The sequence below is a fragment of the Meriones unguiculatus genome, chromosome X (assembly GCF_030254825.1).
Source record: "Meriones unguiculatus strain TT.TT164.6M chromosome X, Bangor_MerUng_6.1, whole genome shotgun sequence".
Classification (NCBI taxonomy): domain Eukaryota; kingdom Metazoa; phylum Chordata; class Mammalia; order Rodentia; family Muridae; genus Meriones; species Meriones unguiculatus.
Window position 1 is genome coordinate 97,453,860 of NC_083369.1, and position 14,787 is coordinate 97,468,646.

General features: G+C 43.2%; 1 protein-coding gene across 1 annotated transcript in view; it reads left to right on the forward strand.

Moving 5' to 3' along the window:
• The first annotated feature begins 332 nt into the window (after nucleotides 1-332).
• LOC110541481 (hypoxanthine-guanine phosphoribosyltransferase-like) overlaps nucleotides 333-14,787 on the forward strand; it is a 46,978-nt gene continuing 32,523 nt past the window's right edge. The window contains exon 1 of the mRNA XM_060374671.1: nucleotides 333-499. Coding sequence (XP_060230654.1) covers nucleotides 372-499 — 128 coding nt within the window. The 5' untranslated portion in view covers nucleotides 333-371. The remainder of the gene's footprint in view (nucleotides 500-14,787) is intronic.

Sequence of the window (14,787 nt, forward strand, 5' to 3'; positions counted from 1 at the left end):
ATTCTTACAACTAAGTAAGGATTTTTGAAATAACTGGGCCTAAATCAAGAAAATGGAAACCAGCTACCATGTAGGCATAGGGAAGGGGAAGGTAATGAATGGAAGCTGCAAGAGCTGATGACCAGTTTAGAGTCATGAGGAGGGGGAAAAATGCGGAATGAGGTAAGTTCGATTATTTGGGGGTCCTCTGGGATGCTACAAGGGCTGGAGGCTGCAGTATGGCCAGAACAAGGTTCTTCTAGAAGAAAATTCCCACGGCCACCTGGCCAGTGGAGGCGCACAGGAGAACCGCCAGCGGCGCCGCTGGGCGGGCCGAGGGGCGGGGCCTGGCCGGCGTTTTCCCTGAGCGCTTGCCCAGGTGACAACGCGGAATGTTAGGGCTTTATCTGACGGCTTTCCTGGAGGTGTTGCACCTTCTCTGCCGCCTTCCCCCTCAGGTCGCCTTTTCTCCCGCCAGTTCACGGATTCCGTCACGGCGACCCGCAGTTCCAGTATTGTGGTGAGCAAGCGGACTTCATAACGGAGGCGGAGAGGCGGGTCCAAGGGGCGGGCCGAAGGAAGGGAGGGAGGGTGGTGGGCGCGGGGGGGGGTGGTGGGCGCGGGGGGGTGGGCGCGGGGGGTGGGCGCGAGGGGGGGCGCGGGGGAGTGGGCGCGGGGGCGGTGGGAAAGCCCGGGGGCCGGGGGCGGTCACGGAGTCCTGGAGTCTCCCTGGTGGTCCCCACGTGGGCGGCGGGCGGGAAGGAAGGGCGGGCTTGGGGGGGGGGGCGGTGAGCAGTCCATCCGAGGAGGGCGGGAGAGAGAGTGGGAGAGAGCGCTGGCTCCGTGTAGCCCGGGAAGATGGAAACGGCACTAGGCTTGACCTCTGTGGCCGGCAGCCGCGCTGTGGGAACAGATGGAGGGCAGCTTAGGGAATGATCCGGCGCGGGGAAGGCGGGGGGTGGGTTTTCTCCAGAGTCGCCCAGCTCTGGAAGTTTTGGGGCTTGCTGGCCTCCAAGCGCCTCTAAAAAGGATCTTAAGCACCCAAGACGACGGCACGGGAGGGCATGTTCAGGCCTGGGCTTTGCCACTAATTCTGCAGATGCCATCATTGATATTTGTGGGAATGTGCAGTTTCTGCGTAGAATCCTCTTGCGGCCCAGGTAGGGAAAATCACGCCTATTTTCCACCTGAAAAGTGGAAAGGCGCCTCATTTCCCCCGTGGCTTTGGATTCAGATACACTTGATTCGGTAATCCATGCCCTTGGATGCTACAGGTAATTTTATTAAAACAGGGATTTGGTTTTTATGCTAAAGGACAGTTTTTTCCAAGGCAGCATCTGATTATCTTGCCTCTTCCCCAGTTGGCGTTCTTTTTTGTAATCTGCCAAACTGCAGTTCCCCCACTCCCTTCCCACAACCTTGCTGATGATGCTTGATAAAATCGCCCAAAGCTCCTGCCTCCCATTACTTTAGCTTGCTTTATTCTGATTATTGCCCCTGCTACTACTCAGGTGTTATATTATGTTTTATGTAATATCAATGTCGTAACATTTAGCAGCTACCGGGTTACTTGTTGATTGTCCCACTCACACAAACTTTATTTTGATGTTTTCAGGCAGGGTCTTACTATGTAGCTCTGGCTGATCTGGAATAGGTGATGCAGACCACCAGGCTAACCTTGAGCTTGTAACATTCCCCTTGACTCTTGCCTCCCAAGTGTTGCACCACCATTTCCTGCTGTTTTTTTTTGTTGTTGTTGTTTTGTTTTGTTTTTAATCCATGCTTGGGGTTGAACCCAAGGCCTTGTTCCTACTAGGTAAGCTCTTTACCAATGTGCCAAAAACCTCAGCCTTGTAAACAAGTTTTATAGGGGCAGGACTCAACCACTGTAGCTTTAGCATATAGCACAATGTATGGTTTGTAGGAAGTTTTCACTAAGGTTGTTGGGTGAATTAATAGCCATTTGATCCCTAAAAAAAAATGTTGTCTCATGTTATATTAGACATTGTGGCTTAAGGCAAAAACACTGTGGTTTTGTTTTGGTTTTGTTTTTGTTTTTTTTGAGACAGGGTTCCGTGTAGCCCTGGCTGTCCTGGACTCTCTTTGTACAGCACGTTGGCCTTACAGAAATACCTCTGCCTCCCAAGTGCTAGCTCGAAACCATGCCCAGCTTAACACTGTTCTTAATGACCTGGAGTCCTGCTTGTTTGGAATATGTTCTGTGTTGCTCTCAATATCTTCACTTAGGATCAAGCTTTCATTTTAGACGATTTCTTACTGTAGCCCTTGATACCCTACATAGATCAGGCCTTTAACTTGCAGCCGTCTTCTTGCAGCTGTCTTCTTGCAGCTGTCTTCTTCTACATCTGTGAGAATTACAAGCAAGTGTGTGCCACCATCAGGTTTTAAGTTTTCTTAAGTCTGAGGTGCTGGCTGCTGGTGGTGTTGAAAGGACTGTAAGATAAGTTATGCAAATAAATCCTAATTAGTCTTCAAAATAACCCCGCAACAGTGCTATGTTTGTATGACTGGTGAGGTGCACAACAGATTTTATATGAAAGGTGTATTAGAAGGAGATGAAGAGAAAAAGGAGAGAGATAGCAGGACATGATGGGGGAAAGACAGAGGGGCACTCTGACAGAGAAAGGAGAGAGGGCTGGGATCCAAGAGGGCAAGAGGCAGGAGGGGCCAAGAGAGGGACTACATGGTGGGTTGGTCTCTTTAAGGAGCAAGGTAACCACCCCTGCCAGATGTGGCCACCCAGCCAATGACACATGATGACATCATAGGTTGCTAGGCAACCCAGAAGCATGTGCCTTAACACTAACAATGTTCACGTTATCAGATACACATAAGTTATTAAGTGGGGAGAGCCCCCCCTCCTCCAATTTTGTGCTAAGCCCTGGTTTGGATGACCAGCACCAGAAGCAGGAATAACTTTCAGAAAGTGGAGCTCTGTCTCAAACCTAGGGTCTGTCTGTCTAGTCTCTGCAAGGAAATACTGTGCCAACATGCAGTAGGTACTGAACACATGGTAATGGCTGTTATTTTTATTCTGTTACTGAGGGAGTTAATACAGATACTTTTAAGCTTTGAGATATGGTACTTGGGCAGTGTAGAGTTAATTAGTTCTTACTGCTAGAAGTGGCTTGGCTACTCTTAGTTTTGTTTGAGCATCAAGAAATTCACTGTATTTTTAGTTAGTAAATTCCAGTTCCTTGTTTAAAAAAAAATGGTAAGTTTCCTTCCCCTAAATTGTTTGCATGTTAGGAATAATAAACACTTAAATAGTGCTTACTATGTTCTGATTGCTATTCTTTCTTTCTCTCTCTCTCTGTCTCTTTCTTTCTCTCTTTCACTCTCTTTCCTGTTTCTTTCTTTCTCTCTCTTTTTCAATCTTTTTCTTTCTGTCTGTCTTAATTTTTCTCGTTTCCTCTTTCTTTCTCTTTTTCTTTCTTTCTGTTTCTCTTTTTCTTTCTCTCTTAATTTTTCTCTTTCCCTCTTTCTTTTTCATTCTCTTTCTTTCTCTCCCTTTCTCTGTTTCGCTCTTTTCTTTCTTTCTCTCTTAATTTCTCTCTTTCTCTCCTCTCTTTTTCTTTCTTTCTTTTTCCCTTTCTCTCTTTCTTTTTCTTTCTCTCTTTCTTTCTCTTTTTCTCTTTCTCTCTCCTTTCTTCTTTCTTTCTCTCTTTTTCTCTCTCTTTTTTCTTTCTCTGTTTCTCTTTCCTCTCTCTTTCTCTTTCACTCTCTTTCTCTTTCTTTCTCTGTTTCTCCTTTCTCTTTCGCTCTTTCTCTCTTTTTCATTCTCTTTCTCTTCCTTTCTCTTCTCTCTTTCTCTTTTTCTTTCTCTTCCTCTTTCTTTCTCTCTCCTCTCTTTCTCTCTTTCTTTCTCTCCCTTTCTCTCTTTCTCCTTTCTTCTTTCTCTCTTTTTCTCTTTCTCTCCCTCTCTTTTTCTCTTTCTTTCAATCTTTTTCTCTTTGTTCATTTCGTTTTCTTTCTTTCTCTCATTAAATTTCCCTCTTTCTCTCTCTCTCTTTCTTCTAGTTCTCTTTCTGTTTCTCTCTTTTTCTTTCTCGCTCCTTTTTTCTTTCTCTCTCTTTCCTCTCTTTCTCTTTCTTTCTCTTTTTCTTTTTCTTTCTCTTTTACTCTCTCTCCACTCTCTCTTTTCTTTCTCTCTCCTTTCTTTCTCTCCCTTTCTTCCTCTCTTTTTCTCTTTCTCTTTCAATCTTTTTCTCTTCCTTTATTTTGTTTTCTTTCTTTCTCTTTCTCTCCTCTCTTTCTCCTTTCTCCTCTCTTTCTCTGTCTCTCTCTTTTTCTCTCTCTTTCTCTCTGTTTCTTTCTTTCTCTCTCTTTCCCTTCCTTTCTCTCTTTCTTTCCCTATTTCTTTTTCTTTCTCTTCTCTCTCTCTTTCTTTATCTCTCCTTTCTCTCTCCTCTCTTTCTCTGTCTCTTTTTCTCTCTTTCTCTTTCTTTCTCTCTCTCTCCTTTCTCTTCCTTCATTTCCTTTCTTTTTGTCTTTCTTTCTCTCTCTCCTCTTTCTCTTCCTTCATTTCCTTTCTTTTTGTCTTTCTTTCTTTTTCTTTCTTTCTCTTCCTTCCTTTTCTTCCTTCCTTCCTTTTCTCTTTCTTTCTTTCTCTTTCTCTTTCTTTCTTTCTTTCTTTCTTTCTTCTTTCCTTCTTTCTTCCTTCCTCCCTCCCTCCTTCTCCTCCTTCCTTTCTTCCTCCCTCCCTCCCTGCCTCCCTCCCTGCCTCCCTCCCTCCCTCTGACTTCAGTGGCATCTACCACCTCTGTCCATCTCCAGCTGCTATTCTAAGCCCTTTAACTGACTTTCTTTTTTATTTGTAATTTTTTCTTTATGTGGCTGTTTTGCCTGTATGTATATGTGTACTAGATGCCTGCCTTGTTTCTGTAGAGTCCAGAAGAGGTCATTGGATCCTCAAGAACTGGTAATAATGATGATTGTGAGCTACTATAGAGGTACTGGGAATTAAACCTGGGTCCTCTGGAAAGAACAGTAATACTCTTAACTGCTGAACCATGCTCCAACCCCTACCTGACTTGATCTTTAAAGAAATTACACAGAGGAGTTAGTAACTTGCCTAAATCATTTGAACCTATTATCTGGCCCCAGATTCTACCCTTAACCAGTAAACGTAATTTAAGGAGCTACAGTAGATTAAATACCTGCTCTGTCTTAGGCATTGACAAATGTTTTGCAAAATTTATCTAACGTCCATATGATAGTTACATAATATGTGCACCATTGTGTAGATAACATGACTGTGATGACAGAAATTAGATGAAGTAACTACATGAGATCACTTTTATGAAATTGGCTTATGAATGTGCCTGATTTAAAACATGCTGCTAGTAACCATCAGTCTAGAAAAAGCTTCTGGCTTTTTGCAAACATCATGTTTCACAGGGCTTATCCTTGAATTTGAGAATGGCCCATCCTTCAATTTCAGAATGGCTCAGATAAACTATAATATCCTAAACCAAACTTAAAGCTTGTTAAATGATTTTTTTATATTTATAATGTTTTTTGAGACAAAGACTCACTCAGTAGGTTAAAGTGGCCTGAAATTCACTATGTTGTCCAGGCTGGCCTTAAACTAACATTGTTCTCCTGCCTTAGTCTTCCACATACTAGGATTACAACCATGAAGTACCACACTTGACTTAAAAGATTTTTTTTTTTAAGATACAGACTTTCTATGTAGTTCTAGGCTGATCTCCCAACTCACTTTATTCTCTAGTGTGGGAAATAGAGATAGACAAATTCTCCCATGCCTGAAATGCTAATGAGAGAGAGAGAGAGAGAGAGAGAGAGAGAGAGAGAGAGTTGGTGATCTAACATGTACATGTCTTATATGTACTAAGCATATATTTTACCACTGAGTTTTACCTTTATTCACCTGCTAATTTTTTTTCACTTCTTAAGATTTAATCTTATGGGATGGAGAGATGGCTCAGAGGTTAAGAGCTCTGGCTTCCCGTCTGGAAGTTCTGAGTTCAATTCCCAGCAACCACATGGTGGTTCCCAACCATTCATAATGAGATCTAGTTCCCTCTTCTGGTGTTCAGGCACACATGCAGACAGAACATTGTATATACAGTAAATAAATCTTTTAAAATAGATTTTTTTTATTTCATGTATATGAGTGTTTTACTTGTATGTATGTATGTGTACCAGTAGCATACCTGTGGAGGTCAGATGAGGGCCACAAGTACACTTAACCACTGAGCCCTCTTTCCAGCTCATGTTTTTTTTCCCCCAGAATTGGTTAAAATATTGCAATTTTTTCCTATCACTTTTATTGTTATCAACAATATTTAAAATAACATACATGTATAAATAAGATCAAAATGGAATATTTTGATCACCAAAAAATGGGATCAATTCCTCTTAGGTTTCTTTATGTAAATTTTATACTGTTATCTATTCATCTTAATTATTTAGTATCTAGATTATTGTAGCATGTATGAAAAGCATAGTTTTACTGTTGTTTTGGGTGGGGTTCTTTTTGTGAGGGATTGGTTTACTTTAGTTAGGGACAGATTTTTTTTATATTGGCCAGTTTGGTCTCAAACTTTGAACTCTTAGTCTCTTTTTTAAATTTAATTTAATTTTATATGCATTGATGTGAAGGTGTCAAACAACCTGGAACCGGAGATGTAAGCTGCCATGTAGGTGCTGGGAGTTGAACCTGTGTCCTTTGGAAGAGCAGACAGTGCTCTTAACCATTGAGCCATCTCTCAGTCCTTAGTCTCTTAAGTATTGGTATTAGAAATATGTACTGCCATGACCAGCTCTTGTGGTTTTATTTTTTCATTTTGTACTTTTTTAGATGAAAGCGGAAAAACCCAACTGATTTGTTTTATTATTACAATGACTGACTATCATGAATTGAATTTTTATTTTCTGTTTTTTGTTCATAGTTCAGAGATCTTTACATGTTCTTTTTTTAAATTCTATCCATTTTCTTTTTTAATGTTCACTTTTTATTTTATTTTAGTTTTTTGTTGTTTTGAGACAGGATCTCTTTCTCTATATAGTCCATGTTGTTGTGGAACTCTGGCCTTGAATTCACAGAGATCTGCCTCCTGAGTGCTGGGATTAAAGTTGTGTTGTGAGTCACCACACTTGACAAATTTCCACTTTTGAAAAATTGAAATAGAATTATATTACTTTCCCCTTCCCTTTCTTTTCTAGCCCTTTCCATTTTCCCTCTTTCAAGTCTCTCCAATGTTCCTACTCTCAATTTGATAGCCACTTTTTCTTTGTTACTGTTACATATATCTATACATATATACATACATTTATGTATACATGCATGTATGTGAACATATATATTCTTGCTTATGTATAAATGGTTTCAAGGTTGATATCTCTGGAATGGATATCCAATAAGGAGGCTTTTCTCTGGGAGTGGCTAATTTTTCTCCCAGCTGTCATTAGTTGCCTGTAGTTCTTTGTCTAGGGGTGGGGACAGAGAAGTTTCTCAAACTTGGAATCCCCCTGCCTTAGTCTCTTGAGAGCTGGGGTTATAGGCATGTACCACGATGCTCAACTTTTGTAGTATGTATGTATGTATGTATTTTTTGAGACGGCATTACATAGCACTGGCTATCCAGGAACTCTCTATGTTGACCAGGCCTCAAACTCAATGGAGATTCACCTCCATCTGCCAAGTGTTGGGATTAAAGACATGCACCACCATACCAAGTCTTGTAGGTGTGGTGTTTTTTTTGTTTTTATTTTTGTTTTTGTTTTGGAGACAGGTTTTCTCTGTGTAGCCTTGGCTATTCTGGACTCACTTTGTATACCAGGCTGGCCTGGAACTCAGAGATCTGTCTGCCTTCCAAGCACTGGATTAAAGGAGTGTACCGTCACCCAGTTTTATTTGTTTTTGTTTTGAGACAGGGTTTTTCTCTGTGGCCTTGGATGTCCTGGACTCCCTTTGTAGACAAGGCTGGTCTCGAACTCACAGAGATCCATCTGCCTCTTCCTCCCAAAGTACTGGGAATGCAGTCTTGTACCACTGTGCCCAGCTCTCTTGTAGTTTTTAAATTTTAAATTTATTTGTGTAGGTGTGTGGGTGCGTGTGTGCGTATGCTTGCAGTTGTACTTGTGCTTTTGCTACTATGTGGTTTTTTGCTACTGTGTGTATGGAGGTCAGAGGACAACTTGCCCTAGTTGCTTTTTACCTCCACTATGTGAATCCTGAGAATTCAAACTCAGATCAAGTTTGGCAGCAAGTGCTTTTACCCACCGTGCCATCTCAGCAACCTTAGATGGGATCTGTGTTGCCCAGGTTAGCCCTCTCTTAACTTTTCAAGTAGTTAGGACTGTAGGCACATTATCCCATACCCAGTGGAAATTTTTTTATTCTTCCATAATTAATTAGATAGACAATGGTCTGTATCATTTTTCTCTCCTATAGTAAAGGGGTACTGAAAATGTGTTTGTTCAGTCTTTCTGTAATATGTTACGTGGATTCACTAACATTGATAGAGTACATAAAAGTGTTAGTTACTACCAATGATAGTAATATTCAGTCTCACTTGTTATTTTCCTGTTGAGGACTGCCAAAATAATTAACATTTAAATAATCTACGCTGATAGGAATTTAAACACTTCAAATTGCTTTGAAACTACCTTTAGTTTTGTTGTTGTTATATAGCACAAACATACCTATTATTTTACTATGCATATTACTAAAAGGAATATCCTTACAAATATTACCATGCCTAGAGTGGTTATAATTTATTCCTGGGCTCAATAGTTCACTAACTTATATATATTTATTTTTTTTACAGCTTTAACCCTTGAAAGGGAAGCAAGCACTATATCCAACTTATTTGTAGGATTGACTGAAAAAAAAAACTGGAAGAAGAACATAGTGCTAGTTTATGTTTTCACATTTAGGACTTGTTTGGATCCATAAGCAGGCATTTCTACAGCCAGCCCCGAGGGACCTGACAAACTAGTTATTGGGCATCTGTAAGGCCACCTACGGACCACCTATGGACCATTTCAAATCACCTATGCATGCTCTGTGTCGCCTTATAAGAGAACTTGAAGCCCACCCCTCCTCTCTCTCTTTCTCTCCTGCCCTGCCCAGACATCGTCTCTGTAACCCCTTCCCCCCACATGAAACCAGTTGTGTGGCATGATTTGTGAACCCACTGTGTAACTCTTTTGCAAATTCTAATATTGGTGCACTTGTCTGGGAATAGGTGCCTCCAGCATCCACGCCGCATGGTGGTTTCCGGCAACTAGATCGCTATCTGCTGCATTCAACACTGCTGGATTGGTGAGTTTCCCTCATTGGTCGACTTAAACATTTCTCTGGGTAAGGGAAAATTGACCTTCCAGTGTCCGGCAACTTCCCACTACACTTTGAGGCAGAGGTACCCCCAACCATGGTCTTCATTGGCTACAGTTAACCCTTTTTGCTGACCTCCATTTAGGGCTTACTCTTTCCCTTGGAAGAGATTTTTTTTCCTCTACATGCATAGTTTCTCCCCCTCACACTCGCCTACGAAAATCCTAGCACTAGGTAAACTCTGTCTCCTATGGCAGCTGTGACCTTGGTCTCTGGCCAAAGCTGATGAGCTGTTGGATCAGGTAGGACCATCTCTACATCACTGACTCCTACCCTCCCAAAGGGAACTGCCCATTCTTCTGTTCCTCCACCATCCCCACTTGGATGTCTTCTGGAGAATTTTAAAACCCTGCACATGGAGCCTGAGTTAAAGGCCTCTTAGCTCATATGTCTCCGTAATAAAACTTGGCCTACATATTCCTTAGATAATAGTTCAAATTGGCTGATTAAAGATACATTAAATCCCAGTATTTTACGGGATCTTTTTAATTACTGTCAGCGATCTGGTAAATGGAAGGAGATATTTTATGTTCAAGCTTTCTCTCTTCTCCGCTCTAAACCTTCTCTCTGTTGTTCCTGTTTTCCTACCTAACTTCTTCTAGCTATAAAGTCTCAACCTCGAGTTCTCTACCTTTGACCCTGCAGATGAACCTCCACTTTGTTGTTCTCAACCCCCAGCTTCTTCCCAGACTCTGGTGTCTTTCCCTTCCTCTATTTCCTCCTCTTCCTCTTTGGCTTCTCCAGAACCCTAACTCCCCTCCCCAGCAACAGGCTGTCCTAGTTGTCCCACCTTGGCACCCACTTTCACCCCACCAACAGCTATTAGCCGCCCTGCTACCCACTCTCACTCTATAGTGGTGAAAGAGTCACTGGTCCCTGTTTTGTGCCAACTCCCTCAAGGCATCGAGGCCACGTCCTGAATGCCACCAAGAGGGACATTAGGGTATTGCCTGCAGGTACTTCTCCCATGATATGGGGGCATCACTCCCAGATAGCCTTCCAGCCTATATCCTAAGCCTGGCTATGGATGACTGAAGGTGCCCAGGTTCCCTTGACCCAACCACTGTCATCACTAGCAGGGAGCCATGGGTATTGGAGCTGCCCATCTCCTTCTTTGTGGACACCGGAGCCACTTACTTATTCCTAATGGAGTACTGGAGACCAACCTCTCCTAGTTCCCCTATTGTCGGGGTAGGGGGACAGCCTTGCCAGCCTTGCCAGACTCCACCACTTAATTATATTTTCAGGTGTGTTCCCTTGTCTCATTCCTTTTTAGTGATGCTAACCTGTCCAGTTCCCTTAATGGGAAGGACTTTTTAGCCAAAGTGGGTGCCTCTATCTCCTTTACTCCACCCATTCGCCTTACCCCAAGCTCACTAGCATCCTCTCTCCTCCTCCTAGCTACCCTACCTATCAATTATGACAAAATCCTTCTGTTGCTAGGCACCATTACTCTGTGGTCATTCAGCTACAGGATCCTATCTGGCATATTAAACACTCCTCTAAGTGTGGAGAGCTGCTTGTTTGTTTGTTAAGCTGCTTTGTTATTTATCGAAAACTAGTTTTCACCCTGGCCTTTACCTTGAGACAGAAAAAAGAGTAAGTTTGGACAAGTTCCTTAAAACTTTTTTGTGTGACCTTGGACCATATCTGCTATAGGGCAGTAGTTTTAGAAAACAAGTTTGACACTTGGAACTTCTTTCATATATTGATGTGACTTGCTTTAATTATTTCAATCTTCATTCCCTACTCAGGAACTGTTCAACTCTGCCAGCAGGCTGCTTTAATTACTTCAATCCTCACTCCCCACTCGGGAGCTCTTCAACTCTGCCAGCATGCTCCAGCATCTAAGGTTATTACCTCTCTGACATCCCCCCTCCTAAATAATACAAACCTATCATTTTGTCTCCTACTACAGACTCTGACCTCAGCCTATAAGCTCCTTAATGTGACCCAACTAGGCTGCTTGAAAGCTTGCTGGCTGTGTGTCCCACCTGGGACCAACTCAGTACTACCACTGACAGCTTCTCTGGTGACTCTGTCAAGTAACCTTACTTTACCATTTACTAACTGCCCCAACTCTGATGTTGCAACAGCCCTCTACCTTTTTCATATCACCCTCTTTGGCATGGCAAGCTGTTTCAAGCTATCCAGGACATACTCTGTAGGAATGCTAAATTCCTTAGAGTGTAATAAAACTATAATCCTTGATACCTCATTTCAACCCCAATGCCCTACTGCTAATAATACCTTGATTCTTTGTGGCACTCAAGTCTACCATCGTCTGCCTGCTGGTTGGTTAGGAGTTTGCACGCTTGTGCTCTTCTTCCCCAAGTTGAGGGTGATAATGAAGAGTTTAAGTTAGCCTGGGTGACTCTATTTTGAAATGAGGAGCCATCTTGACTGGGAACTGAACTCAGGTACCAGGAAATATCACAGAATGTGCACTTGACAGAAAACAAAGTCAACTCTTCTAGCAACAGCCTCCAAGAAATATCACAGAATAAATACTTAGTGAGAAATAGAAACAACCTCCCTGGCAACAATCAATGAGAATAGGTTGGGAAAATTATTCCCAACGTTCTAGATATAGTTTAAAAGAATAGCAATTTTGATTATATGCCTTAGGCAATTATGATTATGTGCCTCAGAGAAGGTCACCTCGAACCAGTGACTTTTATCCAATCCTGTAACGCCAAGGCATGTACCCCCTGCTTTTGGTTTTTCCCTTTAAAAACCTGCTCACCCAGAGCTCGCTCGGGGTCCCACTTCTCTACTGCTACGTCAGTGAGACTGTTGTGCCCAATTCGAGAGACCCCAAAAGACCACTAGGAGTAGAGTCTGTTGCAAATCATACAAGGATCTTTATTCATGCTTAAGCTCAGGCTGCCAATCTTCCCTGATGTAGCAGGTTAGAAAGTGAGGCCCCGAGTCTCAGGGAGGCAGAGGTTTTAAAGGGAAAAATGGCAGGCGGGGATTTCCAAGCCTTGGCATTACAGGGAAGGGTGTTTTTTTTGGGGGGGGGGAGGTTCAGCAATCGAGATGACCTTTAGGCTAATTGTTCCAAGCCACCTAGCCAAACTGACAGATATCTAAGATATCTGTATGATAGCCTGCTGGGTGGAATGGAGGACCCACTAACACATTCTATGACATTTATGACAACCTGACAACCTGTGGGATGGAGGCCTGATTATAGTTATCTGTTTACCCATTCTGTGGTATCCATGACAACCTTCAGGGTGAAGGGCCAGGTGGCCCTTCTTGAAACCCAAAGGTAGGGGTCAAGTCACTCCAAGGTCAGTCAACTTAAGATAAAGTTTAAGAAACAAAATGGAGCCACCTCTGCCATCCTCAGTTACTTCATTCCCCACCTCTGACAGGTTTATCAAAGGACCAGACCTCTCCTATTTTGTAACATAACTTCTGCCAGTGAAGTCAAAGACTCCTGCAAGTGAGAGATGGGTTTTTCCAAATTCTGAATATCTGTGTCTATAGCTCTTCTGAGGCTATTGTAGCTATGGCTCTGAGTCACCAATGCGGAGATTCCAGTCCCTGCACCTGCTAGTCCTAATCCCAATAGCATTGTCAAAGTGACAGCATGAATGGCTCTCTCTTCTTCCTCCTCATTCCTGTTATTGTCGCCTCAAGAAGAGTTTTATTCATCTCCTCATCTGTAGGATAAGTAATTCTAGGGATGAGCTGTACCAATATGCAGTATCCCACAGTCTGATTTAGCACTTTGGGATGTATGCAGGGTATTAGTCCCGTGGAACATGTCTACCATCCTTGCTCAGAGGGAATCAGGTGAGAATCATTTGAGGGGACTTGTAGGGTTCTGTTACATAAGACCCTGAGGCTGGTATCGGGCCTATGCACTACTGGTACCTGAGACAGCCTGTAAAGTTAAACCCGCCTGATTGGCTCATACCCGCTACAGTCTGGTGGGCTTTGAGAGTAAGAGATCTGCCCATCAAATGCAATGCCCTCATAGTATGAGAGCTGAGGGGAGTAACAGAGCCAACATGATTCTGGTAGATCTGGCCTGAACTCATTCATCAACCAATAGGTCTGCTGCATTAAGGGTCCAGATCTGCTCCTTGTCAAGGTAGGGGCCTGCCGACATTGCAAGTGCCGTAGTCTTGCTTATTATGGCCCTGGTGTAGTCAAACTCGCTTGTTGACCTGGTGAAGACCCTGGGGCTTGTGGTAGGGGTGTGAGGGCTTTGGGTTTTAGGCCTCAAACCTGGATTGGGGCCTATTGCCTGTTGATCTGGTTCTTTGATATGATTTATGAAAAGCTAGATGGTGAAAAGTAACCCTGGATCATAGGCGGTGGAGCCTGCCCTCTATGTCTTTAATCCCCATGTTTTTCTTGGTTCCCATGTGACTTGTTTCCCAGATTCAGTAAAGGTGACAGATACTTGATTACATCTGCCTCCGGGCGTTCCTCCTATAGCTGGAGACTATGACATGTGCCACCTATTCCATTGTTTGTTTGTTTTGTTTTGTTTTGTTTTTGTTTTCTTTTATCCATATCGTTCCTGACCCTGGAAAGAGAGCAGCATAGTTGACATTATTACTAGTATAATGGTATATATACCAGTTATACTGGTATAACCGGGTCCATAGTTGCCTCCCCTATGTACTGTGATTCTATCCTTCCAATTAGCTTCCCACCAAATGTGTCCTGTGCTCTCGAATCCCCAGCTGCCCAGAAGTATTGTTCTGCCCCCCCCCCCCCCGCACTTATCTCTCCATGATTTAGTCTTTTCGTGGCCAGGACATACATAGAAACGATGGTTCCGGAGGCTAGCCCCGTACCCAGGGTATTCACAGCCATATCCTTCTTCAGGGTTGTCGTGGTCCCAGGTGCCTGACATATGTGCCAGGTCACAGAGATCAAATTCTAGTTGGGGCCATGAGGTAATTCTGGGGGCTAGTCTGAAGGTTGAGTTAATGATTTCCCCAGTGGCTTTAACTATTATTTCCCAGGTGAGGTTGAGGGGCTGGTATGGATTTGCAGGAGCAGAAGCAGTTATTAAGGGAAGCAGAGTACATACAATTAGCAGTCTCACGATCGGGCAGGTTTGAGCTTGAGTGGGTTCTTGGGGTCCTTTGATGCCTTCCATGTTGTCTGATGATTGGTGTAGTCCTTCTTAGTCTCTAAGTGGCTAGCTGCTCTGGCGTGGGTGTAGTGGATCCAGGTGGCAACACCCGTCAACCTTCAAGGCAGTTGGTGTCGTCAACAGTACCACCGATGGCCCCTACCAGGCTTCACTTCTGTGAAGTCTATTTCCCAGTAAGCTCCTGGTTTCTTACCTCTCAGTTTTACCTGCATTTTTACCGTTGGGCACAGCATTTGTCGATTTGCATGCCTTGCAGTTGGAAAGAATGACCTCAATCTTGGAGTTAGTATTT